The sequence below is a fragment of the Eriocheir sinensis genome, chromosome 1, assembly GCF_024679095.1.
Source record: "Eriocheir sinensis breed Jianghai 21 chromosome 1, ASM2467909v1, whole genome shotgun sequence".
Taxonomy (NCBI): Eukaryota; Metazoa; Arthropoda; class Malacostraca; order Decapoda; family Varunidae; genus Eriocheir; species Eriocheir sinensis.
The window spans coordinates 38,535,118-38,562,480 of NC_066509.1; the positions used below are offsets into that span (position 1 = coordinate 38,535,118).

At 44.1% G+C, this 27,363-nt stretch overlaps 1 protein-coding gene and 1 non-coding gene across 2 annotated transcripts in view; both read left to right on the top strand.

Annotated features, from left to right (window-relative positions):
* Positions 1–27,363, top strand: part of LOC126999551 (serine-rich adhesin for platelets-like) — a 48,977-nt gene that overhangs the window by 11,452 nt on the left and 10,162 nt on the right. Inside the window, exons 3-5 of the mRNA XM_050862328.1 lie at positions 1–2,233; positions 7,523–7,594; positions 14,869–14,956. The exon at positions 1–2,233 is cut by the window's left edge and continues 1,128 nt beyond it. Of these exons, the coding sequence (XP_050718285.1) occupies positions 1–2,233; positions 7,523–7,594; positions 14,869–14,956 (2,393 nt within the window). The remainder of the gene's footprint in view (positions 2,234–7,522; positions 7,595–14,868; positions 14,957–27,363) is intronic.
* Trnaa-cgc (transfer RNA alanine (anticodon CGC)) lies at positions 12,275–12,346 on the top strand. The gene has a single exon. It is a non-coding gene; the product is annotated as a tRNA-Ala (tRNA).

The following is a 27,363-nucleotide window of genomic DNA, read 5'->3' on the forward strand; positions in this document are numbered from 1 at the left end:
CATGAAGCCTGGTGACAGTGACTCCATCACCAGCCCTATGAAGCCTGGTGACAGTGACTCCATCACCAGCCCCATGAAGCCTGGTGACAGTGACTCCATCACCAGCCCCATGAAGCCTGGTGACAGTGACTCCATCACCAGCCCCATGAAGCCTGGTGACAGTGACTCCATCACCAGCCCCATGAAGCCTGGTGACAGTGACTCCATCACCAGCCCCATGAAGCCTGATAACAGTGACTCCATCACCAGCCCCATGAAGCCTGATAACAGTGACTCCATCACCAGCCCCATGAAGCCTGATAACAGTGACTCCATCACCAGCCCCATGAAGCCTGATAACAGTGACTCCATCACCAGCCCCATGAAGCCTGGTGACAGTGACTCCATCACCAGCCCCATGAAGCCTGGTGACAGTGACTCCATCACCAGCCCCATGAAGCCTGATAACAGTGACTCCATCACCAGCCCCATGAAGCCTGATAACAGTGACTCCATCACCAGCCCCATGAAGCCTGATAACAGTGACTCCATCACCAGCCCCATGAAGCCTGATAACAGTGACTCCATCACCAGCCCCATGAAGCCTGGTGACAGTGACTCCATCACCAGCCCCATGAAGCCTGATAACAGTGACTCCATCACCAGCCCCATGAAGCCTGGTGACAGTGACTCCATCACCAGCCCTATGAAGCCTGGTGACAGTGACTCCATCACCAGCCCCATGAAGCCTGGTGACAGTGACTCCATCACCAGCCCCATGAAGCCTGGTGACAGTGACTCCATCACCAGCCCCATGAAGCCTGGTGACAGTGAAGCCCCTGACATACTCCCCACGCCTGCCAGCAGAGTGCCTGACATGGGTCACTGCTGCCTTCCACCCTCCCGTCCTAGGGAGTGTGTGGGTAATCTCAGAGTCTCAGGCAACGACCTCACTGAGTCTCCAGGCATCCTTCAGCTGCCTGACAGTAGTGGTGGTGCCAGGGAACTCAATGCATCATCATCTTCCTTCCCTGCTTCTCCAAGTTTCAATGACACTTTAGAAGAAATTAATCAGTTCCTCAAGTATGGAGTGGAGTATGGGGAAAGAGGCGCCATGATCCCCTCCAATGGGACCCCTCAAAGGCACCTTAACTCCAGAGACCCTGCTGAGTGTAGTCCCGGAAAGGTTGCTTGCAGTCCCCAAGACTTAAATTGTGCCTCTGATGAGTCAGATAACAGTCCTATATATCCAGAAAGAAAACCTACGGATAACAGTCACAGAGAGCCTTCAAACTGTCTAGTCAATCCTTCCCCGAGTCCTCAGCACCCTGACAGTGGCCTCAGAGAGCACTGTGCCTTACCTGCCTCCCCCAGGTTCAATGACACCCTTGAAGAAATAGAGCAGTTCCTTAAGTATGGAGTAGACTATGAGGACACCTCTGCCTCTGGTGCTGGGAGTCAAGGATTCATCAACAGCTCAGCCGGGAGTAGTTCTTGCTCCTCTAGCTTCCAGCCACCACTGGAGTCCACTCGAGCTTCAGGTGCAGTGACTCCTGTGGTGAATGATGAAGAGAAGAAGCCATCTCTGCAGCAGGAGCAGCATTCTACTGCAACTGTGTCTGTGAAGAAGACCCCATTGGCCTCACCCTTGCATGCTAAAACCTTGCATGCTACAGCTGCCCAGAGCTTGCCTGCTGCAACTACCAAACCAGGACTAGCTCGACCTGTCCAACGTGTCACACCTACTTCAAGGGCTCAAGTCTGTTTACCTCATTCACAGCCTGTAAAAGCAAGTGTAGGGAGTGCCATGAAGGCATCTCACATTCCTAAAGTAATGAAATCCCAGCCACACACTCCAACCACCTCCAAGTTGCAGCCTACAGCATCAAGGGTAAAACTTCAGTTAGGAAGCTGTGTAGCAACTCCCACACCCAAGGCAGCTGGCCTCCCGCCCCACCCTCAGAGGAGGCTTGCACCAAGATTGCTGCCGAAGAAGCCCCAAGCCCCCACGTCAGATGTACGTCATCAGCGAGCTCAGTGGCACAAGATTGTAGCCAGTCCATTGGCCAAGGAGCTAAGAAACAACCCTCCCCCACCCCTTGTTGTTAACATAAAGTCCACCTCTTCCCAAAGCCCTTGGCACCCTCCTTCCACAAGCTGCCAGCAGAGTTACCAGCCCCCAACCTCTTCCTGTAACCTGTTCCCCAATGGAGGCAAGGTCCAGAGGGCTGCTGAAGGGACCCCCAGCCCCAAGGTACGTGGTCATAAAAACATTTGTATGCAAACCAACGTTGCCAGATGTTTGCTGATTTCCGACCCCAAAACTGCTTTCATCACCCAAATAACTGCCTTCATATATGGTTATCGTTTAAATGGTGAATTATTGGTGTGTCTTGGCAACAGTTATGGGCCAGAAACAGATGAATACCCGGCTCTGAGTACAATAATCTGGCAACCGTGATGCAAACAGACTTGGTGGTGCATCTCTTTGTGGAACGTGTGTTTATGACAGCTGACAATTCTTTAGGCTGACTTGGTGATGTATCTCTTTGTGGAACAGTTTATTTAGTGATTTTTTTAATTGATTTTTTTTTGAGCAAAGGAAACGGCTCAAGGGCAACAAAAATAGTGTAGAAAAAAAATGCCGCTACTCACCCCTCCCACGACAGACAGAAGTAAAGAGTGGCCAAAATAAAGGTCAATTTTGGGTGGAGAGATGTCTTGATACACTTCTTGAAGGAGGTCAAGTCATAGGCAGGAGGAAATGCAGACAAAGGAAGGCTGCTCCAGAGTTTACCAGTGTGAGGGATGAAAGAGTGAAGATGCTGGTTAACTCTTGCATAAGGGGTTTGGACAGTATAGGGATGAGCTAGAGTAGAAAGTCGAGTGCAGCGGGGCCATGGGAGGGGGGGAGGCATGCAGTTAGCAAGTTCAGAAGAGCAGTCAGCATGAAAATATTGATAGAAGATAGAAAGAGAGGCAACATGGCGGCGGAATTTAAGAGGTAGAAGACTATCAGTATGAGGAGGAGAGTTGATGAGATGAAGAGCCTTACACTCCACTCTGTCCAAGAGAGCTGTGTGAGTGGAACCCCCCCCCCCCCACACACACACACACACATGAGATACATACTCCATACGAGGGCGGACAAGGCCCCTGTATATGGACAGCATCTGTGTGGGGGAGAACTGGCACAGACGATACAGAACGCTCAACCTCAAGGAAGCTGATTTAGTGAGAGAGGAGATATGGAGTTTCCAGTTGAGATTTTGATTTAAGGATAGACCGAGGATGTTTAGTGTTGAAGACGGTGACAGCTGAGTGTTGTCAAAGAACAGGGGATAGGTGTTTGGAAGATTGTGTCGAGTTGATAGGTGAAGAAAGTGAGTTTTTGAGGTGTTGAAGGACACCAGGTTCTTATTGCCACAATTGGAAATGATAGCAAGGTCTGAGGCCTTTCCTCTTTCATGCTTAACCTACGACATCGATCCACATAAAAAAATATGCTTTCATGCTTAGCTTGCGGCATTGATCTATATCACAGAAAATGCTTTCCTCTCATGCTTAGCTTACGGCATTGATCTATATCACAGAAAATGCTTTCCTCTCATGCTTAGCTTGCGGCATTGATCTATATCACAGAAAATGCTTTCCTCTCATGCTTAGCTTGCGGCATTGATCTATATCACAGAAAATGCTTTCCTCTCATGCTTAGCCTACGGCATTGATCTATATCACAGAAAATGCTTTCCTCTCATGCTTAGCTTGTGGCATTGATCTATATCACAGAAAATGCTGTCCTCTCATGCTTAGCCTACAGAATTTGACCATATCAAAGAAAATATTTCCTCTTTCATGCTTAGGCTACGACAGTGATCCATATAAAAGAAAATGCTTCCTTCATAAGCTAATATAATTTTCATTCATATGAAATAGATTGAGTGATAAAAAAATAACTAAAAAAGATACTTTCTTTCTGCCGGGGAGGGAGGGAGGGAGGGAGGGGGCATTCATCATTCATGTCATTGGAATGGATGCAGAGTTTGCCCCGTGCACCGTCTCCCATGACTGGCAGGGAAAGGCTGTGGGTAGCGGGGCGGAGCGGCGCGTGACTCACGAGAGGCAGTGTTACCAACGTACAGAACGCCTCCTTTCTAAACTCCTAACAAGTTGTTAAATTTTTCTCATCTTCTGCTTCTTTTTATGCCAGAGCTTGATGTCATTGTGTTTATAACTATATAACAATGTAACAGAGAAGAGACAGTGAGTAGGATCATGAATTCAGTGACTACAGGCTTCCCATACAAATGTCTTTACCACTCTTGACAGACGACAAACTAATGACAAGATCTGCATGAATAAGATGAAAAATGAAACACGTGATGCTATGCTAACTAGGAAACAAAGATTCAAGGCTGTACAAGGCTCAGCAATTTTATAGAAGCAATGTAAAAATCGCGCTTCCAAGAGGCGCACAGCATGTTCACAAAGAAGTCGCCTGAGAGGCGTACCACAGTTTACAGGTTAATAGAAAATGCTAAAACCTTGCTTTTTCTAATTCTTCCCGTGACTTCTGGCATCTGGCAAAAACATCTCCTCCAACTTCACTTCTTCCTCTTTCCCTCCACTCCTTAGTCCTGACGGCAGCACTGCCGTCTCATCTGTCTCTAAGGCTGAACTCTTCTCTCAGACTTTCTCTAAAAACTCCACTCTGGACGATTCTGGGCATATTCCTCCTACTCATCCCCCCTCTGACTCCTTTATGCCTGTTATTAAGGTTCTTCATAATGATGTTTTCTATGCCCTCTCTGGCTTCAACTCTCAGAAGGCTTATGGACCTGATGGAGTGCCTCCTATTGTCCTTAAAAACTGTGCCTCCGTGCTGTCACCCTGCCTGGTCAAACTCTTTCGCCTCTGCCTATCAACATCTACCTTTCCTTCCTGCTGGAAGTATGCCTTCGTACAGCCTGTGCCTAAGAAGGGTGACCGCTCCAATCCCTCAAACTACCGCCCTATAGCTTTATTTTCCTGTCTATCTAAAGCTTTTGAATCAATCCTTAACCGGAAGATTCAAAAGCACCTTTCCACTTCTAACCTTCTATCTGATCGCCAGTATGGGTTCCGCAAGGGGCGTTCCACTGGTGATCTTCTTGCTCTCTTAACCGACTCTTGGTCATCCTCTCATAGCCATTTCGGTGAAACTTTTGCTATTGCGCTGGACATATCAAAAGCCTTTGATAGGGTCTGGCACAAATCTTTGCTTTCCAAACTACCCTCCTACGGTTTCTATCCTTCTCTCTGTACCTTTATCTCCAGTTTCCTTTCTGACCGTTCTATTTCTGCTGTGGTAGACGGTCACTGTTCTTCCCCTAAATCTATTAACAGTGGTGTCCCACAGGGTTCTGTCCTATCTCCCACTCTCTTTCTGTTGTTCATTGATGATCTTCTTTCCAAAACGAACTGTCCTATCCATTCTTACGCCGATGACTCTACTCTGCATTACTCAACTTCTTTTAATAGAAGACCCACCCAACAGGAACTAAACGATTCCAGGCTGGAGGCAACAGAACGCTTAGCCTCAGACCTTACTATCATTTCCGATTGGGGCAAGAGGAACCTGGTGTCCTTCAGTGCCTCAAAAACAGTTTCTCCACCTATCCACTCGACACAATCTTCCAAACAACTATCCCCTATTCTTTGGCAACACTCAGCTATCACCTTCTTCAACACTAAACATCCTCAGTCTATCCTTGACTCAAAATCTCAACTGGAAACTTCATATCTCTTCTTTTACTAAATCAGCTTCCTCGAGGCTGGGCGTTCTGTACCGTCTCCGCCAGTTCTTCTCCCCCGCACAGTTGCTATCCATTTACAGGGGCCTTGTCCGCCCTCGTATGGAGTATGCATCTCATGTGTGGGGGGGCTCCACTCACACAGCTCTCCTTGACAGAGTGGAGTCTAAGGCTCTTCATCTCATCAACTCTCCTCCTCATACTGATAGTCTTCTACTTCTTAAAGTCCGCCGCCATGTTGCCTCTCTTTCTATCTTCTATCGATATTTTCATGCTGACTGCTCTTCTGAACTTGCTAACTGCATGCCTCCCCCCCTCCTGCAGCCTCACTGTATGCGACTTTCTACTCTTGCTCATCCCAATACTGTCCAAACCCCTTATGCAAGAGTTAACCAGCATCTTCATTCTTTCATCCCTCACGCTGGTAAACTCTGGAACAGCCTTCCTTCATCTATATATCCTCCTGCCTTTGACTTGAATTCTTTCAAGAGGAGGGTACCAGGACACCTCTCCTCCCGAAATTGACCTCTCTTTTGGCCGCTCATAACTTTTGTCTTTGTGGGAACAGTGATTAGCAGGGTTTTCTTTTCTTTTTTTCTTTTTTATTACACCTTTTTTTGTTGCCCTTGAGCTGTTGTTTTAGCTGTAAATTTTTTTTTATCTCCCCGTGTATTTTGTTCACCTTCCACTCTGTTATTGATTTTTTCTCGGGTGAAGGTAAACAGAACTATTTATATATTATACTGTGGAAAATACACATACTTAAGTTTGTTACTCAACTGCTTCAGTGCAACACAAGGAAAGAAGAATATCAAAAGAGAAAGTGGAGGAAGGGGGAAAAGAGGAAAGAAGAAAAGGAAGGAATGAGAGGATGAAAGGAAAGTCAAGGCAGACAGGAAGAGAGCAAGGAAAGGAAGGAATGACAGGAGGGAAAGGAAAGTCAAGGCAGACAGGAAGAGAGCAAGGAAAGGAAGGAATGACAGGAGGGAAAGGAAAGTCAAGGCAGACAGGAAGAGAGCAAGGAAAAGAAGGAATGACAGGAGGGAAAGGAAAGTCAAGGCAGACAGGAAGAGAGCAAGGAAAGGAAGGAATGAGAGGAAGGAAAGTCAAGGCAGACAGGAAGAGAGCAAGGAAAAGAAGGGATGAGAGGAGGGAAAGCAAAGTCAAGGCAGACAGGAAGAGAGCAAGGAAAAGAAGGGATGACAGGAGGGAAAGCAAAGTCAAGGCAGACAGGAAGAGAGCAAGGAAAAGAAGGGATGAGAGGAGGGAAAGGAAGGTCAAGGCAGACAGGAAGAGAGCAAGGAAAAGAAGGGATGAGAGGAGGGAAAGGAAGGTCAAGGCGGGGAGGGGAGGCCGTGCACCGGTGGCAGGTTATCATACTCACAGCCTCCAATTTCCCATTTTTTGAGTCATAGCTTTTACCAAGAAGCACCAATAATCAACCAATTTTAACCCGGTGGTGGTAGCAGCAGGGATCATGTTTCTTAATGGTCCCTCTAAGCGAGAAAAATGAGAAAAAATCACCCCTCACACAAACCATTTCATAATATATATCAAAGCATTTGTGATCAGATTATGTATCATCTAATTTTTTGGGGTTTATATCATGGCACAAATTTGGCCCGTCGCTGGTTCACGGTAAAGCCACAAATTTGGCCCGTCGCTGGTTCACGGTAAAGCCACAAATTTGGCCGTCGCTGCTTCCGGGTTAATGAACTGGTTTCTCTGTTTCAATGGCAGTGTGTTTCCAGGTGTGCCATGACGTGCAGGACAGCCGGGTTCTCCCAGTGGTTAACTACAAGACCGGGATGTCAGTTGTTCTGGTAAGTGTGTGTGCTTGTTGTAGGCTCCTGCTTGAGGGAACCTGAAATAGTATTTTTTATTACAATTGATTTTTCATGGTTCTTTTTCCATATCAGTAGTTGTTATGTTTCTAAGAAAAAATAAATTTGTGGGATTGCAGCTGTAGTCTTGAATAAAATGAGTTAGCTCTTTGTTAATTTATACCGTGTAATGGGTGTCCCTACCATGGAGGGGGGCTTCGTGGTGCAGTGGTTAGCACACTCGGCTCACGACTGAGAGAGCCCGGGTTCGATTCCCGGGTGGAGTGGAAAAATTTGGGCGGCTTTTCCGATACCCTACGCCCCTGTCCACCCAGCAGTGAATGGGTACCAGGTATTGATCGGGGGTTGTGTCCCGTCTCCTGGGATCTATTCTCTTCTCCTATAATTCCTTCCCCTCCTGTCTCTCTCTGGCATATGACCACAGATGTTGCGCCCACTAAACCAAACTTTCCTTCCCTACCATGGAGGGAGATGCCTTCCTGTGGAAAAAGTGAAGCCATTCAAGTCACTTACAGCCATGTTGGTATTGGCAGAAAGCAGGTGATTGCTTACCTAGTGATGGCATAAGAGTCAAGGGAGCTGTACAGTGTCGCTCATAAGGGTTGCCTCTTCTCAATTGACTGTGAACATGCCGGTCGTATTTGTTCTTAAATGCATTAACACTTTCACTACTCACAACCTCCTCCGGCAAACTGTTCCACCAATTCACCACTTTCCAGGAGATAAACATATTTCTTTGTGCATTCTGTCACCTGTAAGAGCAGCTGTGAGGGACTAATTAGGGAGTTGTTTGTATTTACCTATTTGTAGTCTGCCTGGCCCAAGCACTCACCTTCCATAGGACTCACCAACCCACCTGCAGGTATAAATAAAAACCCACACTGGCAGACGATAGAGTTATATTTTTGACCAAACAGTTTGGGTGGACACTGCCGACATTTTCACTGGTGTAAAGGAAGAGTACAAGTCTGTTTGGTTAACCCTGAGATCACGGCAATCGTATATATAAGTGCGCTGCCCCACGCCCCACCCGTACGGGGATCATACATATAATCATCACACTCTACGCTCCCTACGTTTCAAATATACCAGCAGTTCTTGACTCAGAAGAATGGTGGAGGCATCTGGCATCCATACACACTCTCATTGGTCTCCAGCATGCATCCTACCGAAGGCCACAGATCATTTTCCACTTTTGTTTGGAATACATCTGTCATGTCTCGTGATGCGTCAAGCAGTTCCTCTGCTATGGGCGGAAGTAGAGCGCGGGCGAATCAAAGTGACAGTGTCTCTGATGACTGCTATGGTAGTGACACTGACAGAGGAGGGAGGGCCAAGGAGAGAGAGAGAGAGAGAGAGAGAGAGAGAGAGAGAGAGAGAGAGATTTTTGGCTGTCATAACTTCTTTATTATTATCAGGAGAGAAGTTTTATTACACCGCCATATATACTAAATGAATATAGAATTATTGCAAAGACACATTTCCACCTCTTTTAAATGTCTAAATTTTCCCCGTGCACACCATGCAGAGAAATATATCGCCACCCGTACTCCAAGGGTTAAAAACATAACTATCGTCTGCCAGGGTGGAGTTTTATTTATACATCAAGAAATCACGTCAGTGTGATTAGCCGCTCTACCACGTGCAGGAGTTGTGTGGCCCCCCTTTTCTTTTTTTTTTTCCCAGCCTATAACACCAATAGGCTTTCTTGAGGGGCCTGGATGGTAGTCTGCCCCAGCCCGTCATGGTGCAGGCAAGTGTTTTTATCAGCCTACGGCCGATCAACAGATTGTCCATCTTGTTGTTGTTGTTCTCTTCAAGTTAAATAGGCTCACCCATGCATTGAGGGGACATTGTTAGCCCTGATGAACCCAACATGGCATTATAAAGGCATCTTTTTTTTCTATTTATTTATTTTATTTTATTTATTTATTTATTTATTTTTTATTTATTTATTTATTTATTTATTTTTTTTTTTACGTCTTGGCCCGTGGCACCAGTAGGAGGGAAGTGAAGGGGATGAATCATATAAGAGAAACAGGTTAAACTATAGGAAGGCAGACGTGGGAAATCTCAGGAAGTACTGGAGCTGGACTGGGATGAGTTAAGGAGAGCAAGTCAAGTGCAGGAAAAGTGTGATAGTTTGACGGAGGCGCATAAACCAGGAGTTGTGAAATGTGTGCCGGAACACAAACCCAAAGAAGAAGGAAAAAAGGGCAAAATGTGCTGAGGCAAAAGAAAAAAAGAGACAAAGCTTAGAAAAGATTGAAAAGAAATAAAAGCCAAAGGAATAAAGAAGATTTTAAGATAGCGAGGAATGAATACGTGAAAATAAGGAGAGAGGGAGAGAAGGAATATCAAAAGGATACTGTGGAAAAGTGCAAGGAAGAATCTAAACGGTTTTACAGATTCATAAATGTAAAGATCAAACCAAAGGAAACAATAGAAAGACTGAATGATGGAAACAAGATAATTGAAGATCCTAAAGACATGACTGAGCTGATAAACAAAAAGTTCCAGCAAGGTTTTACAAAAGAATCAAAATTTAACGAACCACAAGAAAACAAGATAGATGTTCATATGGAGGAAGTAACAGTAACTAAAGAGGCGATATATAACATGATGGAGGAGCTGGAAGAGAGGAAAGCAGTAGGACCGGATGGAGTCTCGGGTTATATATTTAAGGAATGCATAGATGAGCTGGTTGGACCGGTATATGGCATCATTAAAAGCTCAATAACAACTGGTGAAGTGCCCAAGGAGTGGCGGAGGGCTGAAGTGGTCCCCATACACAGAAGTGGAAAGAATTAATAACCCCTGAACGACAGACCCGCATCATTGACCAGTGTAGCATGTAAAATATGTGAGAAAGTGATAAGGAAACAATGGACGAGATCACTAGGAGAGCATAATATAATCACAAGTAAACATTATGGCTTCAGAAAAGGGCGCTCATGTGTGATAAACTTACTGAGCTTTTACTCAAGAGTGACAGAAAAATACAGGAAAGGGACGGATGGCTTCATTGCGTTTATTTGGACCTGAAGAAAGCGTTTGACAAAGTTCCACATACAGGACTGCTGTGGAAGCTGGAAAATACAGGAGGATTGAAAAGGAAAATCAAGAACTGGATGGAAAGCTACCTAAGGGGAGAGAGATGAGAACAGTGGTAAAGGACATAAAATCGGGATGGAGAACTGTAGAGAGTGGAGTGCCTCAGGGATCGGTATTGGCACCAGTACTTTTCCAAGTATATGTCAGTGATATGCCAGAGGGGTAAACAGTTAAATGAGCCTGTTTGCAGACGATACAAAACTGCTAAGACATATAAAAAACAGTAAAGACTGTAAAATTCTGCAAGATGACCTGAACAAGATTTGGAAATGGATTATTAAATGGGAGATGGAATTCAATGTGAAGAAATGTCATGTAATGGAAATGGGAAAGAGCAAAGGGAGACCAAAATGGACATATAGAACGGGAGATGGTGAAATATTGAAGAAAGTTCAAGAAGAGAGAGATCTGGGAGCGACAATACAAGATAATCAACAGCCTGAGAGTCATGTTAACCGGATATTCGGTGATACATATATGGAGAGAAATATAGGATTAGCATTCCTCTACATGGATAAGGATATGATGAAAAAGTTAATAACCACTATGATTAGGCCAAAATTGTAACATGCGGAGGCAGTGTGGTCTCCCCATAAGAAGAAACACATAAAAAAAAAACGAAAAATACAAAGGCTTGCATAAAAATGGTTCCAGAGGTGGAGGGATTGACAAGATGAAAGATTAAGGAAATGGACTTACCAACACTAGAACAAAGAAGAGAAAGGGGAGACCTAATACAAATTTATAAAGTATTGGGCAAAATGGAAGAAGTAGATAATGAAGAGTTACTACTAAGAGAAGGAATAAACACCAGGAACACAAGAGGACTCAGTAAAAAATTGAGGAAAGGAAGATTCTTGAGAGACATAAAGAATTATAGCTTCCCATAAAGAAATATAGAGGTTTGGAACAGACTAAGTGAGGATGTAGTATCGGCGAAAAGTATGCAAAGCTTTAACCCTTAAAGCGCGAGTGTGGACAATAGTCAACAGCTGGTGCCTGGGCTCAAACCGTGGGTGTCGACAATAATTGACAAGGCATTTTTTTAATTAGCGCGCCGTCAAATTTAACCCGGTAGCAGCAGTGAACATGTTTCTTAATGGTCCCTCTAAGCGAGAAAATGAGAAAAAATCACCCCTCACACAAACCAGTTCATAATATATATCGAAGCATTTGTGATCAGTTAATGCATCATCTATTTGGGGGGTTTATATCATGGCACAAATTTGGCCCATCGCTGCTACATGGTAAAGCCATAAATTTGGCCCGTCGCTGCTACCGGGTTGATCTGTTTGTGCTGAAGTTGAGTGAACATGTCATTCTCATTCAAACAATACCCAGCAATGCTCCCTTGACTAATTATTGGTCAGTGTATGCCTTGTGTTTGCTTTGAGAAGATGTCCGCTAGACTGTATTTCAAAAATTTCCTTTACTGCCACTTTCTAGAGTTGGTGTTTTTCTCCCTTTTAATTGCTTTTCTTTAGTTCATTTAAGTGTTTGGAGGGGTCCAAGACAACCCACATGCTGTCCTGATGATTGTAGGGGGCTTCGTGGTGCAGTGGTTAGCACACTCGGCTCGCAACCGAGAGAGCCCGGGTTCGATTCCCGGGTGGAGTGGAAAAATTTGGGCGGCTTTTCCGATACCCTACGCCCCTGTCCACCCAGCAGTGAATGGGTACCAGGTATTAATTGGGTGTTGTGTCCCGTCTCCTGGGATGTGTTCCCTTCTATAATTCCTTCCCCTTCTGTCTCTCTACGGCATATGACCAAAGATGTTGCGCCCACTAAACCAAACTTTCCAACTTTTCCTGATGATTGTCCATCAACCGGACTCCAGCAAAACTCTAAAGAGGCCAAGCTAGATGGCAGAACTATAAAACAGTTGGCTGCACTACCAGTTGGCTGGGACCAACCAAAAGAGTAAAGATGAGGGCAATGCTACAGCTGAGTGGTGTGGCTGCACTCCTGGAGCCAGTGGTGGGAAGAACCCATCACCCCAGGACACCATGACATCCAGCTTACCACAGTGTACCTTCCCCAGGTTTCCCCAGGTGTTGGACCCCACGTTACTTCAAAAACGCGTAAACCAAACTTGCGTAAATTGAGTTACCTGTACCCATTTATCAACCAGCCCGAAAGGGAGGATGAGCAGCACGCTGACTGCCTAGGTCGGGATTTGAACCCAGGGCCGTGGATTCATAGCAAGGCACGCTAACCACTAGACCATGGAAGCATAAAAAAAAAAAATCCAAGGGGTGAGAAGCTTGCTATATGAGGTCAGACTTAAGCATGTAATGCAGCCATTGTCAACAAGATGAGAAAACAGTTACAACAAGCAACTGAAGTTGTTAACCCTTGGTCACCCTGCACACATTCTTAATGTATTGGCTCATGGTTTGGACATTGGCAACATAAATTAACATGTGCTTCATGTTGTAAAGTACTTATGAAACCATCACGCTGCCTCAGCAAGATACTGTCAGTCAGTGTCTTGTTCTGCTCCAGGACACTAGACGGACCAGGTGTGGCTGACCCAATATATATATATATATATATATATATATATATATATATATATATATATATATATATATATATATATATATATATATACAGTTGTCCCTCAAATAGTACGGTTTCCAATAGTACGGCTTTGGTTTTATACGGATTGTCATGGAAGATTTTTTTTAGGATGTTTAAATTTCCCACTCGTGGCACCAAGTATCCATGGCGTGAGTGGCAACACTGTTCTACCAAAACACCTGCTGAAAGCACCCCAATGCATTCGAGATAGGCGTTCACCTTGATGAAGAATTCAGATTTAGGAGAAGTTACGTTTTGGGATGAGTTACGTTGCCGTAGGGAAAGCATACCACGTGAATGAGAGCAGTGTTCGCTGTATCCATCATCTTGGTCTTGGTCTTGGTTCAGGAGGTAGTTGTCCCTTTCGGTCTTAACTACAGCCTTTGAAACGGCTTACTCCCTCTTGCCGCAGTAACTGCCAGTGCTCCATGAGCGCTGCAAGAGTGGAGATAAAGGCCGTCCTTTTACTAAGCCTCGTCATTGCTATGGTAACATCGTCTAACTCGCAGCAAAATGGTGTACGCTGATCTTCCTGGTGACGTTTAACATGCATTACTAGCTGTCCTGGCTGACGAACTCCTTACTACAGAAGATGAAAAGGAGTCTGCAGTGGTTATGGTGGCACAGAGGGATGAAATGCAATGGAAACACTTATATGTATTGTTTGGGACGCCATATTTGCTGATGACGTCATCACAGCACGAAGCACGCCACCTCTCAAAGCCGGGAGCCAGCGGACGTGCCGAGTTGGGAACTCGTGCTGCTGCGTCACGCATTTGAGAGCACTCGGGACATTCCGAAAGTCCCGACTCCCTCTCTCAAACGCAGCCCAGGTGTGTTTCTAAGGGGAGCACTAATTTTATACGGATTTTCGAATAGTACGGGGATCCTGGGTCCCTAACACTCGTACTATTTGAGGGACAACTGTATATATATATATATATATATATATATATATATATATATATATATATATATATATATATATATATATATATATATATATATATATATATATTATAAAATGAAGTAACCAGCTCAGGAAAATATTTTGTTAAGTTGCCAACATGAAAAATATTGCTCTCCAAGTTAGTGTTTTCTTTGTGTGTTGTTGCTCAGCAATAAGATCAAGATAATCAATGACATAAAAAAAATCAAATAATATGAATTTTGATTTTAATCAATAATTTTTTTTAAATAATAATTTTATTTAAATCTTGATGGACCTACGTGCTCGGTCAGCCGAACGGAACCTCGCAATGACTGAACTTGTTCAGTAAATCCCCGCACAGAACAGTGAGACAAAATAGTTTGTTAAGGTCAAAATTTGTTATATCAATGTTGATAAAAGTGAAGGTTACTGTAGTTATAAATTAAGGGTTAAGGAGTCACAAACACTGCTCCAGAGTTGAGCACCCATGCAGCCACCTTGTGCCCATGACCAACAAAGTTCCTCCTAACAAACAGCTTATGAGGAGCTTATTACATAATGTGACGGTCAAGCAATACTTGTTTTCTGCTCTGACATCTTCATTCATATTTGCCTTCATTTCCAGAACAAGAAGGACAACAAAGAAAACACAAGGCGACAGTGTTGCAAGCCTCCTACTCCTGTGACTGAAGTCAAAGTGATAAAGCATACAGGTAAGTCAAAGTGATAAAACATACAGGTAAGTCAAAGTGATAAAACATACAGGTAAGTCAAAGTGATAAAATATACAGGTAAGTCAAAGTGATAAAACATACAGGTAAGGAAGGAAATAGATATGTTGAAATAGTCTTCATTTCAATAAAGGTAAACATTATCCTTTCCCTGGAAAGCCAAGGTAAGGAGTCATTTATGTCATGTGACCATTCTGATCCATGTTTCAAGCTTTGTAGTGATGCCTTACTAATTTAAGAATAGATGGTTGACTGGGTGCTAATCCTTAAGTGATCGACTTCTAATTGTGTATTGAGGGTGTGAGGCGCCAAGCCTACAGCAGAGTGACCTTCTTCATGACCTCACTCAGCCAGGGGCGGATCCAGAAAATCAATTTTTAGGGCCTGGTGGTAAAATTTCATAAGTTAGCGACAGCCTCAAAACAGTGAAGACCAATGGATAGTGATGGCGGTTCTTTGCTTAAAATCCGCAGCTCCCGAGCAATCAATGTATATGTGACAAATATTTTTTTTTTGTATATATATATATATATATATATATATATATATATATATATATATATATATATATATATATATATATATATATATATATATATATATATATATATATATATATATATATATATGAATTAAGCTGGCAAGCAATAACAAGAAACAATTCAAATTGTACATCCGACCAGAGAAAAGGCAGATCTGAACAGGTATAAATCATCACCATACGAGCATTTGAAGAAAACTAAACATTTATTTTGATATGTAAGCAGCAAGGGTGATCATAATACAGGTCATATATAAATTACAAACCTAACCTTTACAAAAAAGAGTTAATGTGTAAAATTAGACACAGCTGAAGATAAAAAGGAATTCTTATAGGGCTTCTTTTACATGAGACTGAGGTAACACATTTGCAAAGATTGGCTGATCTTAAGAAATATGTTTACAAATTCCCAAGTATTCAACAAGTGCCTCACTAAGCAAAGAGTAGTCGGCGGTTTTTTTCACCAAATTTGCTTATCATTCTCGACTGAAATGGGGATATCATAGTGGAGGGCAAGTCCGTTCAGGCGCTCTTGGCCGACGGTACTCCTCAGATAGGTTTTCAGCCTTTTCAATGCTGAGAAAGACCTCTCAGGTTCTGCGTTGGAGACTGGAAGCATCAACAGAGTTTTCAAGAGAATGGCGAGATTGGGGAACATGCTGGTGCTGGCGTGTGCCTACGTGGACTTCTTGATAGTTAGGAAGACCGGAACAGATAATGCCCAGCGCCTTCATGAGTGTCAGGGATTCGATGTCGAGCTCGCAGAGCTTCGCCGTTTGAAGCACAGCCGCAACATCCGTTGTTTCGGGGCCTTTGAGGAGTTGTTTGAGCTGAAGTGCAACAGGCACTGTTTCGTCACCGAACCGACTCTTCAACTCAGCCAAGACGTGGTCCACGAACGGAATGTACACCGCCCGGCGGTAGTACTCCTCAGCATTCTTGCACGGAACATTTGATCGCTGGGTCTGTCGTCCAGAGTCGTGGCACAGGGATGGCGTCATGTGATGACCCCACCTAGACCAAAAGCTCTTCCGCTTTCATGAACACGTCGTGGAAATAATTCTCCGCACCTGCTCTGAACTTGGCAAAAAGTGGTCTCGATGCCACGAATCGTGGCATAGGCTGACACCAGGTCGCCATCTTTTCTCTGAAGAGTTCGGCTCGGCTCGAGAGTATGCACCAATAATATGCACTCCACTACAACCAGTCCTGCGAGAAAGCGGGGAACACATATGGCGATGAGAAGGAGCCCAGCGGTGGCGTCAAGCTGCATGTGAGGAATGAGGTCACAAAGATTTTTCCTAGGCCTTTAAATCTTGCTCTATAATATTCAATATACAATTCCGTAACTTAAATACTGAAAATAAATAAAGAAAATCCTGAGTTCTCCAGAAATGCAACAGAAAGGTACCAGTTTTTGTTTTGACTCTCAGAAAGTGGACCCCCCCCCCTGGGTATGGCGTACTACGGCCCTGTACGAGTATATAGATTGTTAGACGAGTGCGGGGCCCATAAGAACGCAGGGCCCTGGGCACCTGCCCGTTTTGCCCTGGCCCTGCAGGAGAGTGAAAAATTACATCAGACACCGAAAGAAAATTAAACCTTGCCTGAGCATCCCGTCCACCTCCGCATAGTAAAGCCCAAGGAACCTATAGAGGAGGATTTTTTTAAAGTTTGGAGGACAGCGTCCAGAGCTATCTAGCGGTGGCCAGCTTCGCTCCCCAGCTCTCTTGCTTTTAAGGGGTATCTTAAATATATTTTATGTTTTCTAAATTCATGGGTATCTTAAATATTTAGTTATCCTAATATTTTTTGGGGGGGCCCGGGCCATCTGGCTCCCCACCCTCGTATCCGCGCCTTCATATGCCTACAGCCGACGAAACATTCCGTATTATAGTTGCAGCACATTATAAACGAGTCAGTTCTGTACCCACTATCCACATACACTCGAGATATTTTGGGGAGGCGGAGATTTGGGGGGGTCCTGGGTCCCCTGCCCCCCCCCCCTGTATCTGCCCCTGCACTCAGCCTCTTGCCCTCATCCTTCCTTTGTCCTTTCCTTACTTTTTTTTAGATTTTATATATATATATATATATATATATATATATATATATATATATATATATATATATATATATATATATATATATACAGTAGAGCCCATTTAGCGCGAGAATTAGGTGGATGAACGCGGCGCTTAACTGAATTCGCTAATTAAATAAAGTAACCAATATGAAAAAAAATATTTGGTGCACACGTGGGTCTGACTTTTGGGTTTGATAATTACTCAAAATAATCACTCACATTAAAAAAAAAAACTATGATTGGCTGAGCTCTGAAAACACGCTTGTGATTCGCTGGGAGTCCGATGACGTCATCGCCGGCGCTCACCCGGTCAGCGGCCTCGCTGCCTTAAGGCAGCATCACACTTGGCCAACCGGCCAATCCAACTTTTCCAGGTGTGCGTCACACACGGCCAAGGTCAGTTGCCCGTATCCACATCCACAATGTAAACAAAGCACTTGCCCTGTATCAACATGGCGTCGTCTGCTAAAGTAAGGGCTGTCGTGGCTTGTGCCGCGCATCATGGCAACTTGTGCTGCGCATCATGGCAACTTGTGCTGCGCATCATGGTGGCTTGTGCCGCGCATCATGGCAACTTGTGCTGCGCATCATGGCAACTTGTGCTGCGCATCATGGCAACTTGTGCTGCGCATCATTGTGGCTTGTGTTGTGCATCATGACAACTTGTGCCCCGCATCATTGTGGCTTGTGTTGCGCATCATTGTGGCTTGTGTTGTGCATCATGACAACTTGTGCTGCGCATCATTGTGGCTTGTGTTGCGCATCATGACAACTTGTGCCGCGCATCATTGTGGCTTGTGTTGTGCATCATGACAACTTGTGCTGCGCATCATTGTGGCTTGTGCCGCGGATCATGGCGGCTTGTGCCGCAGCATCATGGCAACTTGTGCTGCATCATGGTGGCTTGCGCGCATCATGGCAACTTGTGCGTGCATCATGGTGGCTTGTGCTGTGCATCATGGCGGCATCACTTGTGCCGCGCATCATGGTGGCTTGTGCCGCGCATCATGGTGGCTTGTGCCGCCGCATCATGGTGGCTTGTGCCGCGCATCATGGTCGCTTGTGCCGCGCATCATGGCAACTTGTGCTGCGCATCATGGTGGCTTGTGCCGCGCATCATGGCAACTTGTGCTGCGCATCATGGCAACTTGTGCTGCGCATCATGGCAACTTGTGCTGCGCATCATGGCAACTTGTGCTGCGCATCATGGCAACTTGTGCCGCGCATCATGGCAATTTGTGCTGCGCATCATGGCGGCTTGTGACGCGCATCATGGCGGCTTGTGCCATGCCTCATGGCGACTTGTGCCGCGCATCATGGCGGCTTGTGCTGTGCATCATGGCGGCTTGTGCCGTGCATCATGGTGGCTTGTGCTGTGCATCATGGTGGCTTGTGCTGTGCATCATGGTGGCTTGTGCTGTGCATCATGGTGGCTTGTGCTGTGCATCATGGCGGCTTGTGCTGTGCATCATGGCGGCTTGTGCTGTGCATCATGGTGGCTTGTGCTGTGCATCATGGCGGCTTGTGCTGTGCATCATGGCGGCTTGTGCTGTGCATCATGGCGGCTTGTGCTGTGCATCATGGTGGCTTGTGCTGTGCATCATGGTGGCTTGTGCTGTGCATCATGGCGGCTTGTGCTGTGCATCATGGCGACTTGTGCTGTGCATCATGGCGGCTTGTGCTGTGCATCATGGCGGCTTGTGCTGTGCATCATGGCGACTTGGCGTAGATGATCAAATCCAGCTCGTGGTGGCTAGCTAATTGAGTCTCGGCTAACTAATTAATTTTTGCCAATATATATATATATCGCTAATTAAGGTTCAGCTAATATATATATATATGGGGATATACACTATATATATATATATATATATATATATTTATATATATATATATATATATATATATATATATATATATATATATATATATATATATATATATATATATATATATATATATATATATATATATATATATAGATAGAGAGATTTATATATATATATATATATATATATATATATATATATATATATATATATATATATATATATATATATATATATATATATATATATATATACACACACAAGATCTATATATATATATATATATATATATATATATATATATATATATATATATATATATATATATATATATATATATATATATATATATATATATATATATACATATATATATATATATATATATATATATATATATATATATATATATATATATATATATATATATATATATATATATATATATATATATATATATATATATATATATATATACACACACAGTACCCGTCAGTTGAAGTGTCGCACTTGTCCCCTTGACACTTCTTGTGGCGGGATTTGGTATAAAGTGTAAATCAGAGGGAGAAAACTCGCCTGGGAGAAAATGACCACATGGCAACCTTCCTCACGCTCTCCTCAATCTACCAAGCCGGGAAGACAATGACTTAGTGCTGCATTAGCTGTTACCAGAGGAGGCAGTGTTGCACTTTCCATCCTGTTGGGACCCGGAGATTTTCTTGCATACTTTCTTTGGGTTGTTGTCAGTTACTTTAACCCTTTCATCGCTAAACGCTCGCAGCGAGAGCGTTAGGCGTATTTGCTGGTGGTGCTAAACGCTTGCTGCCAGCTCCAGCCACACTCAAATCTCCAACTTATGAGAGTGTTCCAACACTATTTCTCACAACACAGGATTGACAGTTGAGTGGTTTCTTCACTAAATTTGGTGGAATATCATCTCCGCCATCTACGGACGAGCAACTGGTGGATGTTGTTGACCAATATAGCGACATTTTTGCATAGCTTCACCTGTCACATGACTGGTATTTTGACCAAATAGTTGTAAATTTTGCAGTTGGCAATACTGCCCTGCCAGTACCCCATCATCAAGAGATCTACAGTAGTTGCCTTACGGCTGACCGCTGCGCACGTAGAAATGTACGTCTTCACAGGCAACACCCCCTGAACATGCCTGTACTTTCACAGGAGAGGCTTACATTACCAAATCTAATAGATCTTGGCCTCCTCTTTCCAATGGTGTTTTTGTTTTGTAGCTGTGATGAATAGTCTTTGAGATACGGAGGTTAAAAGAGCGAGCACCAGCGTCACTTGCTGGTGGTGCTAAAAGCTCGCTGCGAGCGCCAGTCACACTCACAGCAAAAAACACCCCCTGAACGTGCCTGTATGTTCGCAGGAGAGGCAAACATAACCGAATCTTATAGCTTGGAGATACAGCGGTTAAAAGAGATCCCCTTCCCCCGCTGGGGTGCCCGAGCGCGCCTGAGGGGATAGTCTTGTTGCGAGCGCTTAGCAAGGAAAGGGTTAAACGTCGCTTCATTTGTCCACAACACTTTCCACCACTTCTCCAAGGTCCAGTCTCCATATTTTGCGGCAAAACTAAGCCGTTTCTCCATTTGTTGAGTCATAATGAAGGGTTTCTTATGGGCTGTGACTTTTGTAACCCGGGTTATCGTGGAGGTGGTGTTGGATGGTGAAAACAGAGGCATTATCGAGAATCATAGAGTTGTTTTCCTTAATAGGCGCACCTAACAATCACCAAATGAGGGTACAAACTTGGCGGAGGGACTTTTTTGGCAGCCATGGCCGGTAACAGGCTAAAGAGTAGCCTATCCAGATATTTCATTTTTATTTATTAACCCTTGCATTACAGCGATCGTATATATAAGTGCGCTACCACACGCCCCACCCGTACGGGGATCATACATATAATCATCACACTCTACGCTCCCTACGTTTCAAATATACCGGCAGTTCTTGACTCAGAAGAATGGTGGAGGCATCTGGCATCCATACACACTCTCATTGGTCTCAGCGTGCATCCTACCGAAGGCCACAGATCATTTTCCACTTTTGTTTGGAATACATCTGTCATGTCTCGTGATGCGTCAAGCAGTTCCTCTGCTCCGGGCGGAAGTAGAGCGCGGGCGAATCAAAGTGACAGTGACTCTGATGACTGCTATGGTAGTGACATTGACAGAGGAGGGAGGGGCAAGTAGGGAGAGAGAGAGAGAGAGAGAGATTGGGGCGCTCCCACACGACACGTCACAGCCACGAGAAAATGCGCAATATTTTCAGCTGTCATAACTTATTTATTATTATTGGGAGAGAAGTTTAATTACACTGCCATATATACTACATGAATGTACAATTATTGCAAACAAGAAAGACACCATTTCCATCTCTTTTAAATGTCTAAATTTTCCCCGTGCACGCCATCCAGAGAAATACATCGCCACCCGTACTCTAAGGGTTAATGATCCACGAGACATCCTGGAGTTAAATCAAAGCATGTGCTTATCTTTGTATTCATTCATACACACACTGGTAATATTTCTGTGGTGTCTGATTCACTTGTCTGAGTGAAATTCTATTGTGAAAAACAGTCACATATTCGTGTCACTTGTAAAAATGAAACTAGTAATGAAAGTTTTGCCACCATGAAATATACACAAATAGATAAATATGAAAGCTCACTTAGTCACAATAAGTGACATCACCTGCTTTGCGCAGTAAAAATATGCTATTTGTGGTGTCTGACACCCGCAAAATGGCGTATAGGCTGGCTCGGGCCTGCAGGCTACAGCCTCAACGTTGCCAGATTGTCGTACTCAGCCGATTATATTTCCCGACTTCCTACCCCTAAACTGCCTTCTGGGCTCCAACAATGAAACTAATTTATAGTTATCGTTAAAAGAGTTAGATCTTGACGTTTTTTGGCAATAGTTAGGCGTCAGAAACCAGTAAATACTGTGCCCTGAGTACAATGACCTGGCAACGGTGGCTAGACGTATTTTCATGTTATTGTTCTCTTGTTTATTCAATGTTCTGTTCAAGAAAAAGAATACACATAATTTTAGTTAGTTTTTGGTTATAAGGATTCTTTCCAAAATACAATTATAACATTACCTTTACTAAGGCAACGTACTGAATCCTGGATCGGCTACAGTGATGTTAGGTGCGCCTATTTGCTTTGCTGTTAAGGTAGGATTGGCTTCCACTTGCCTCTTCATAATACAGAGGGTTCGGGGAGAGAGCACAGAGTGAGGTCCTCCCCGTGGCAGTGGACCGGATTTCCTGGCTGCCGGATGCCTTGAATTTAGGCACCACACACTGAACAGATTGACGATTGAAGCAAGTTTGCTGGACAATTTCTAGGGTTTTTAGGCATAATCTGTGACACTCTATCACTCTCACGACGTCATCATGGCTAGTGGGAGGCTTTGGCATAATGCACACTGAAAAATGTGGCAGAATGTTGCAGCATGCAAGAAAATCTACGGGTCCCAACAGGATGGGAAGTGCAACACTGCCTCCTCTGGTAACAGCTAATGCAGCACTAAGTCATTGTCTTCCCGACTTGGTAGATTAAGAAGAGCGTGAGGAAGGTTGCCATGTGGTCATTTTCTCCTTCTGACTTACACTTCATACCAAATCCTGCCACAAGAAGTGTCACGGGGCCAAGTGTGACACTTCAACTGATGGGTACTGTATATATATATATATATATATATATATATATATATATATATATATATATATATATATATATATATATATTCTATATATTATATATACATTCTATTACTAAATACATCTCCATCCTAGTAGATTTCAATGTTCACCACCAGCTTTGGCTTTCATCCTCTTTCACTGACCATCCTGGTGAACAAGCCTACAACTTTGCTATCCTCAACGACCTAGAGCAGTTGGTCCAGCACCCTACACGTATTCCCGACCGTCTTGGAGATCGGCCCAACATTCTAGACCTCTTCCTTACCTCAAACCCTTCTGCTTATTCTGTCAAACTGTTCTCTCCGTTGGGCTCCTCCGATCACAATCTTATTTCTGTATCCTGTCCTATCGCTCCTGTACATCCTCTGGACCCACCGAAGAGGCGATGCTTCTGGCATTTTGCTTCAGCTCGGTAGGACGACCTGAGATGTACTTTTCCCATTCCGTGGAATGATTATTGCTTCCAGGATAGAGACCCTCTGTGTGTGCTCAGCGCATCACAGAGGTGATTGTCTCTGGAATGGAGGCATACATTCCTCGTTCTTTCTCTACTCCTCATGCTAAAAAGCCTTGGTTTAATCACGCTTGTTCTCGTGCTGTCAATGATAGAGAGGTAGCTCACAAAAGGTACCAGAGCCTTCAAACTAATGCTAATTATGAACTTTACATTTCTGCCCGAAATCGTGCCAAATCTATTCTCCGACTAACCAAAAATTCTTTAATAGAAAATGTCAAAACCTTGCTTTCTCTAACTCTTCCCGTGACTTCTGGCATCTAGCCAAAAACATCTCCTCCAACTTCACTTCTTCATCTTTCCCTCCACTCCTCAGTCCTGACGGCAACACTGCCGTCTCATCTATCTCTAAGGCTGAACTCTTCTCTCAGACTTTTTCTAAAAACTCCACTCTGGACGATTCTGGGCATATTCCTCCTACTCATCCCCCCTCTGACTCCTTTATGCCTGTTATAAAGATTCTTCAAAATGATGTTTTCTATGCCCTCTCTGGCCTCAATCCTCAGAAGGCTTATGGACCTGATGGAGTGCCTCCTATTGTCCTTAAAAACTGTGCCTCCGTGCTGTCACCCTGCCTGGTCAAACTCTTTCACCCCTGCCTGTCAACATCTACCTTTCCTTCTTGCTGGAAGTATGCCTTCATACAGCCTGTGCCTAAGAAGGGTGACCGCTCCAATCCCTCAAACTACCGTCCTATAGCTTTAATTTCTTTTCTATCTAAAGCTTTTGAATCAATCCTTAACCGGAAGATTCAAAAGCACCTTTCCACTTCTGACCTTCTATCTGATCGCCAGTATGGGTTCCGAAGCGTTCTACTGGTGATCTCCTAGCCTTCTTAACTGACTCTTGGTCATCCTCTCTTAGCCGTTTCGGTGAAGCTTTTGCTATTGCGCTGGACATATCAAAAGCTTTTGATAGGGTCTGGCACAAATCTTTGCTTTCAAACTACCCTCCTACGGTTTCTATCCTTCTCTCTGTACCTTTATCTCCAGTTTCCTTTCTGACCGTTCTATTTCTGCCATGGTAGACGGTCACTGTTCTTCCCCTAAATCTATTAACAGTGGTGTCCCACAGGGTTCTGTCCTATCTCCCACTCTTTTTCTGTTGTTCATTGATGATCTTCTTTCCAAAACGAACTGTCCTATCCATTCCTACGCCGATGATTCCACTCTGCATTACTCAACTTCTTTTAATAGAAGACCCACCCTTCAGGAACTTAACGACTCAAGGCTGGAGGCTGCAGAACGCTTAGCCTCAGACCTTACTATTATTTCCGATTGGGGCAAGAAGAACCTGGTGTCCTTCAACGCCTCAAAAACACAGTTTCTCCACCTATCCACTCGACACAATCTTCCAAACAACTATCCCCTATTCTTTGACAACACCCAGCTATCACCTTCCTCAACACTAAACATCCTCGGTCTATCCTTAACTCAAAATCTCAACTGGAAACTTCATATCTCATCTCTTACTAAATCAGCTTCCTCGAGGCTGGGCGTTCTGTACCGTCTCTGCCAGTTCTTCTCCCCCGCACAGTTGCTGTCTATTTACAGGGGCCTTGTCCGCCCTCGTATGGAGTATGCATCTCGTGTGGGGGGGGGTCCACTCACACAGCTCTCCTTGACAGAGTGGAATCAAAGGCTCTTTGTCTCATCAGCTCTCCTCCTCATACTGATAATCTTCTACCTCTCAAATTTCGCTGCCATGTTGCCTCTCTATCTTCTATCGATATTTTCATGCTGACTGCTCCTCTGAACTTGCTAACTGCATGCCTCCCCTCCTTCCGCGGCCCCGCTGCACAAGACTTTCTACTCATGCTCATCCCTATACTGTCCAAACCCCTTATGCAAGAGTTAACCAGCATCTTCACTCTTTCATCCCTCACGCTGGTAAACTCTGGAACAATCTTCCTTCATCTGTATTTCCTCCTGCCTACGACTTGAACTCTTTCAAGAGGAGGGTTTCAGGACACCTCTCCTCCTGAAATTGACCTCTGATTTTGAACACTCCTTTAACCTCTGTTATGGAGCAGCAAGTAGCGGGCCTTTTTTTTTATTTTTTTCATTACGCCCTTGAAGTCTCCGTAGCTGTTAAAAAAAATATATACATATATATATATATATATATATATATATATATATATATATATATATATATATATACATACATACATACATACATACATACATACAGTACCCTCTCGTGTTTCGCGCTCATTTCATTCCGAAGGTCTAGCGCTGAACTCGAGGATCGCTAAACTTGAGGTATTGAAATACATGAAAAGCGCTTATTCGTTCCAGCCCGTGGATTTTTTATTTTTTATTTTTATTTATTTATTTATTTTTTTTTCCACTTGCCTCCCTTGTTATCAATTTTTTTCGACTTTACTCCCTTGTTATCTCAAAATATGTACCTTGGTAATAGGCAGAAAATGGGAAGTGAGAACAGGTCGCTCTGAAGCCGCAGTTGAAGGCGGCTGTCTTACAATTGGCTGGCAGTTCTGAGAACACGCTTGTGATCCACGTGGTGTCGTCTGCTACAGTAAGGGCGGTCGCTCGCGGTCACCCGTGGGACAGTTGGACAAACCTATATTTTTCTGGTAGTTTTCTGTGTGTTATGAAATAATCTGCTAACTCTTTCTGTTATAAATCATAAAATCACTAACATCATGATTGACTTTTCAATGCCTATTGAACGTAAACCGCTGCCGCCGCCGCAAAGTAGCTCACAGAGAGGTTCAACTTGCTTACTGCTTCCATATTTCCCTCAGCGCTCACAAAGACCACAAGCGGACAGACTAGAACAAAACCAGGCAAATTAACACTTTTAATGCTGTGTACTCCCACGGCGCGCATGTGTGGTGGACAGCAGAATGACTAATTTCATCGGGGAGATATTTCTCGCAACACCAGCCAGTGTAGTGGACCTTCTTCTTCTTCTTTTGACCTGTAATGCTTTGTATCGCTTCTTAGGTCCTTCTCCACACTTTTATACTTCACAACATGCACTTAGGGCCACTTTCACAGTCATTTTGTTTGTTTTGATCGTCACCAATGGCAGTGATCGCCGCTCTAGTATTTCCATGTGAAACTGGCCGATGGGTAGTGGTGTGATGTGATGGTGTCGGAGGTATTGCCTTTACAGCGGCACCTCGTGGTGGCTGCGGGGTTAGCCTCGCCCCGCACCTTACCACACACTCTCAACAACTGTCGCTTTCTCTGCAGCCACCACTACCCCATAGGCCAATTTCACGTGGCAAACTACAGCGTCGATCGCCGCCATTGGTAACGATCAAAGCAGTGACTGAAAGCGGCCCTTAGTTACTTAACAGTGCGCACTTATACACTTCACCCTGAACTTAGGTGTTTTTCTGTTCTTTTCTTTCCCTGATTTTGGTTTTCTATGCCCTTTTGCTATTTTCCACTGTTACTTTTCACCGTCGCTGCCATGCATTACAGGTCAAAAGAAGAAGAAGAAGAAGAAGAGGAAAACATCACTGGGAGATCTACAATTTTCACAGACTCGAGAAAAAACTTTTTGGAGTGTGGTTCCCCAGCACGGGGTGTTCTCTTATCTTGTTAATCAAGCAGTAAGCAAAGCAGCTCTGCCAGTCCTGTCTCTTGGTGGGCCATCGTCCACTGCTCCTCACTCCTCAGCCACTGCCGTCGTCTGTTTGTTTACATGCAG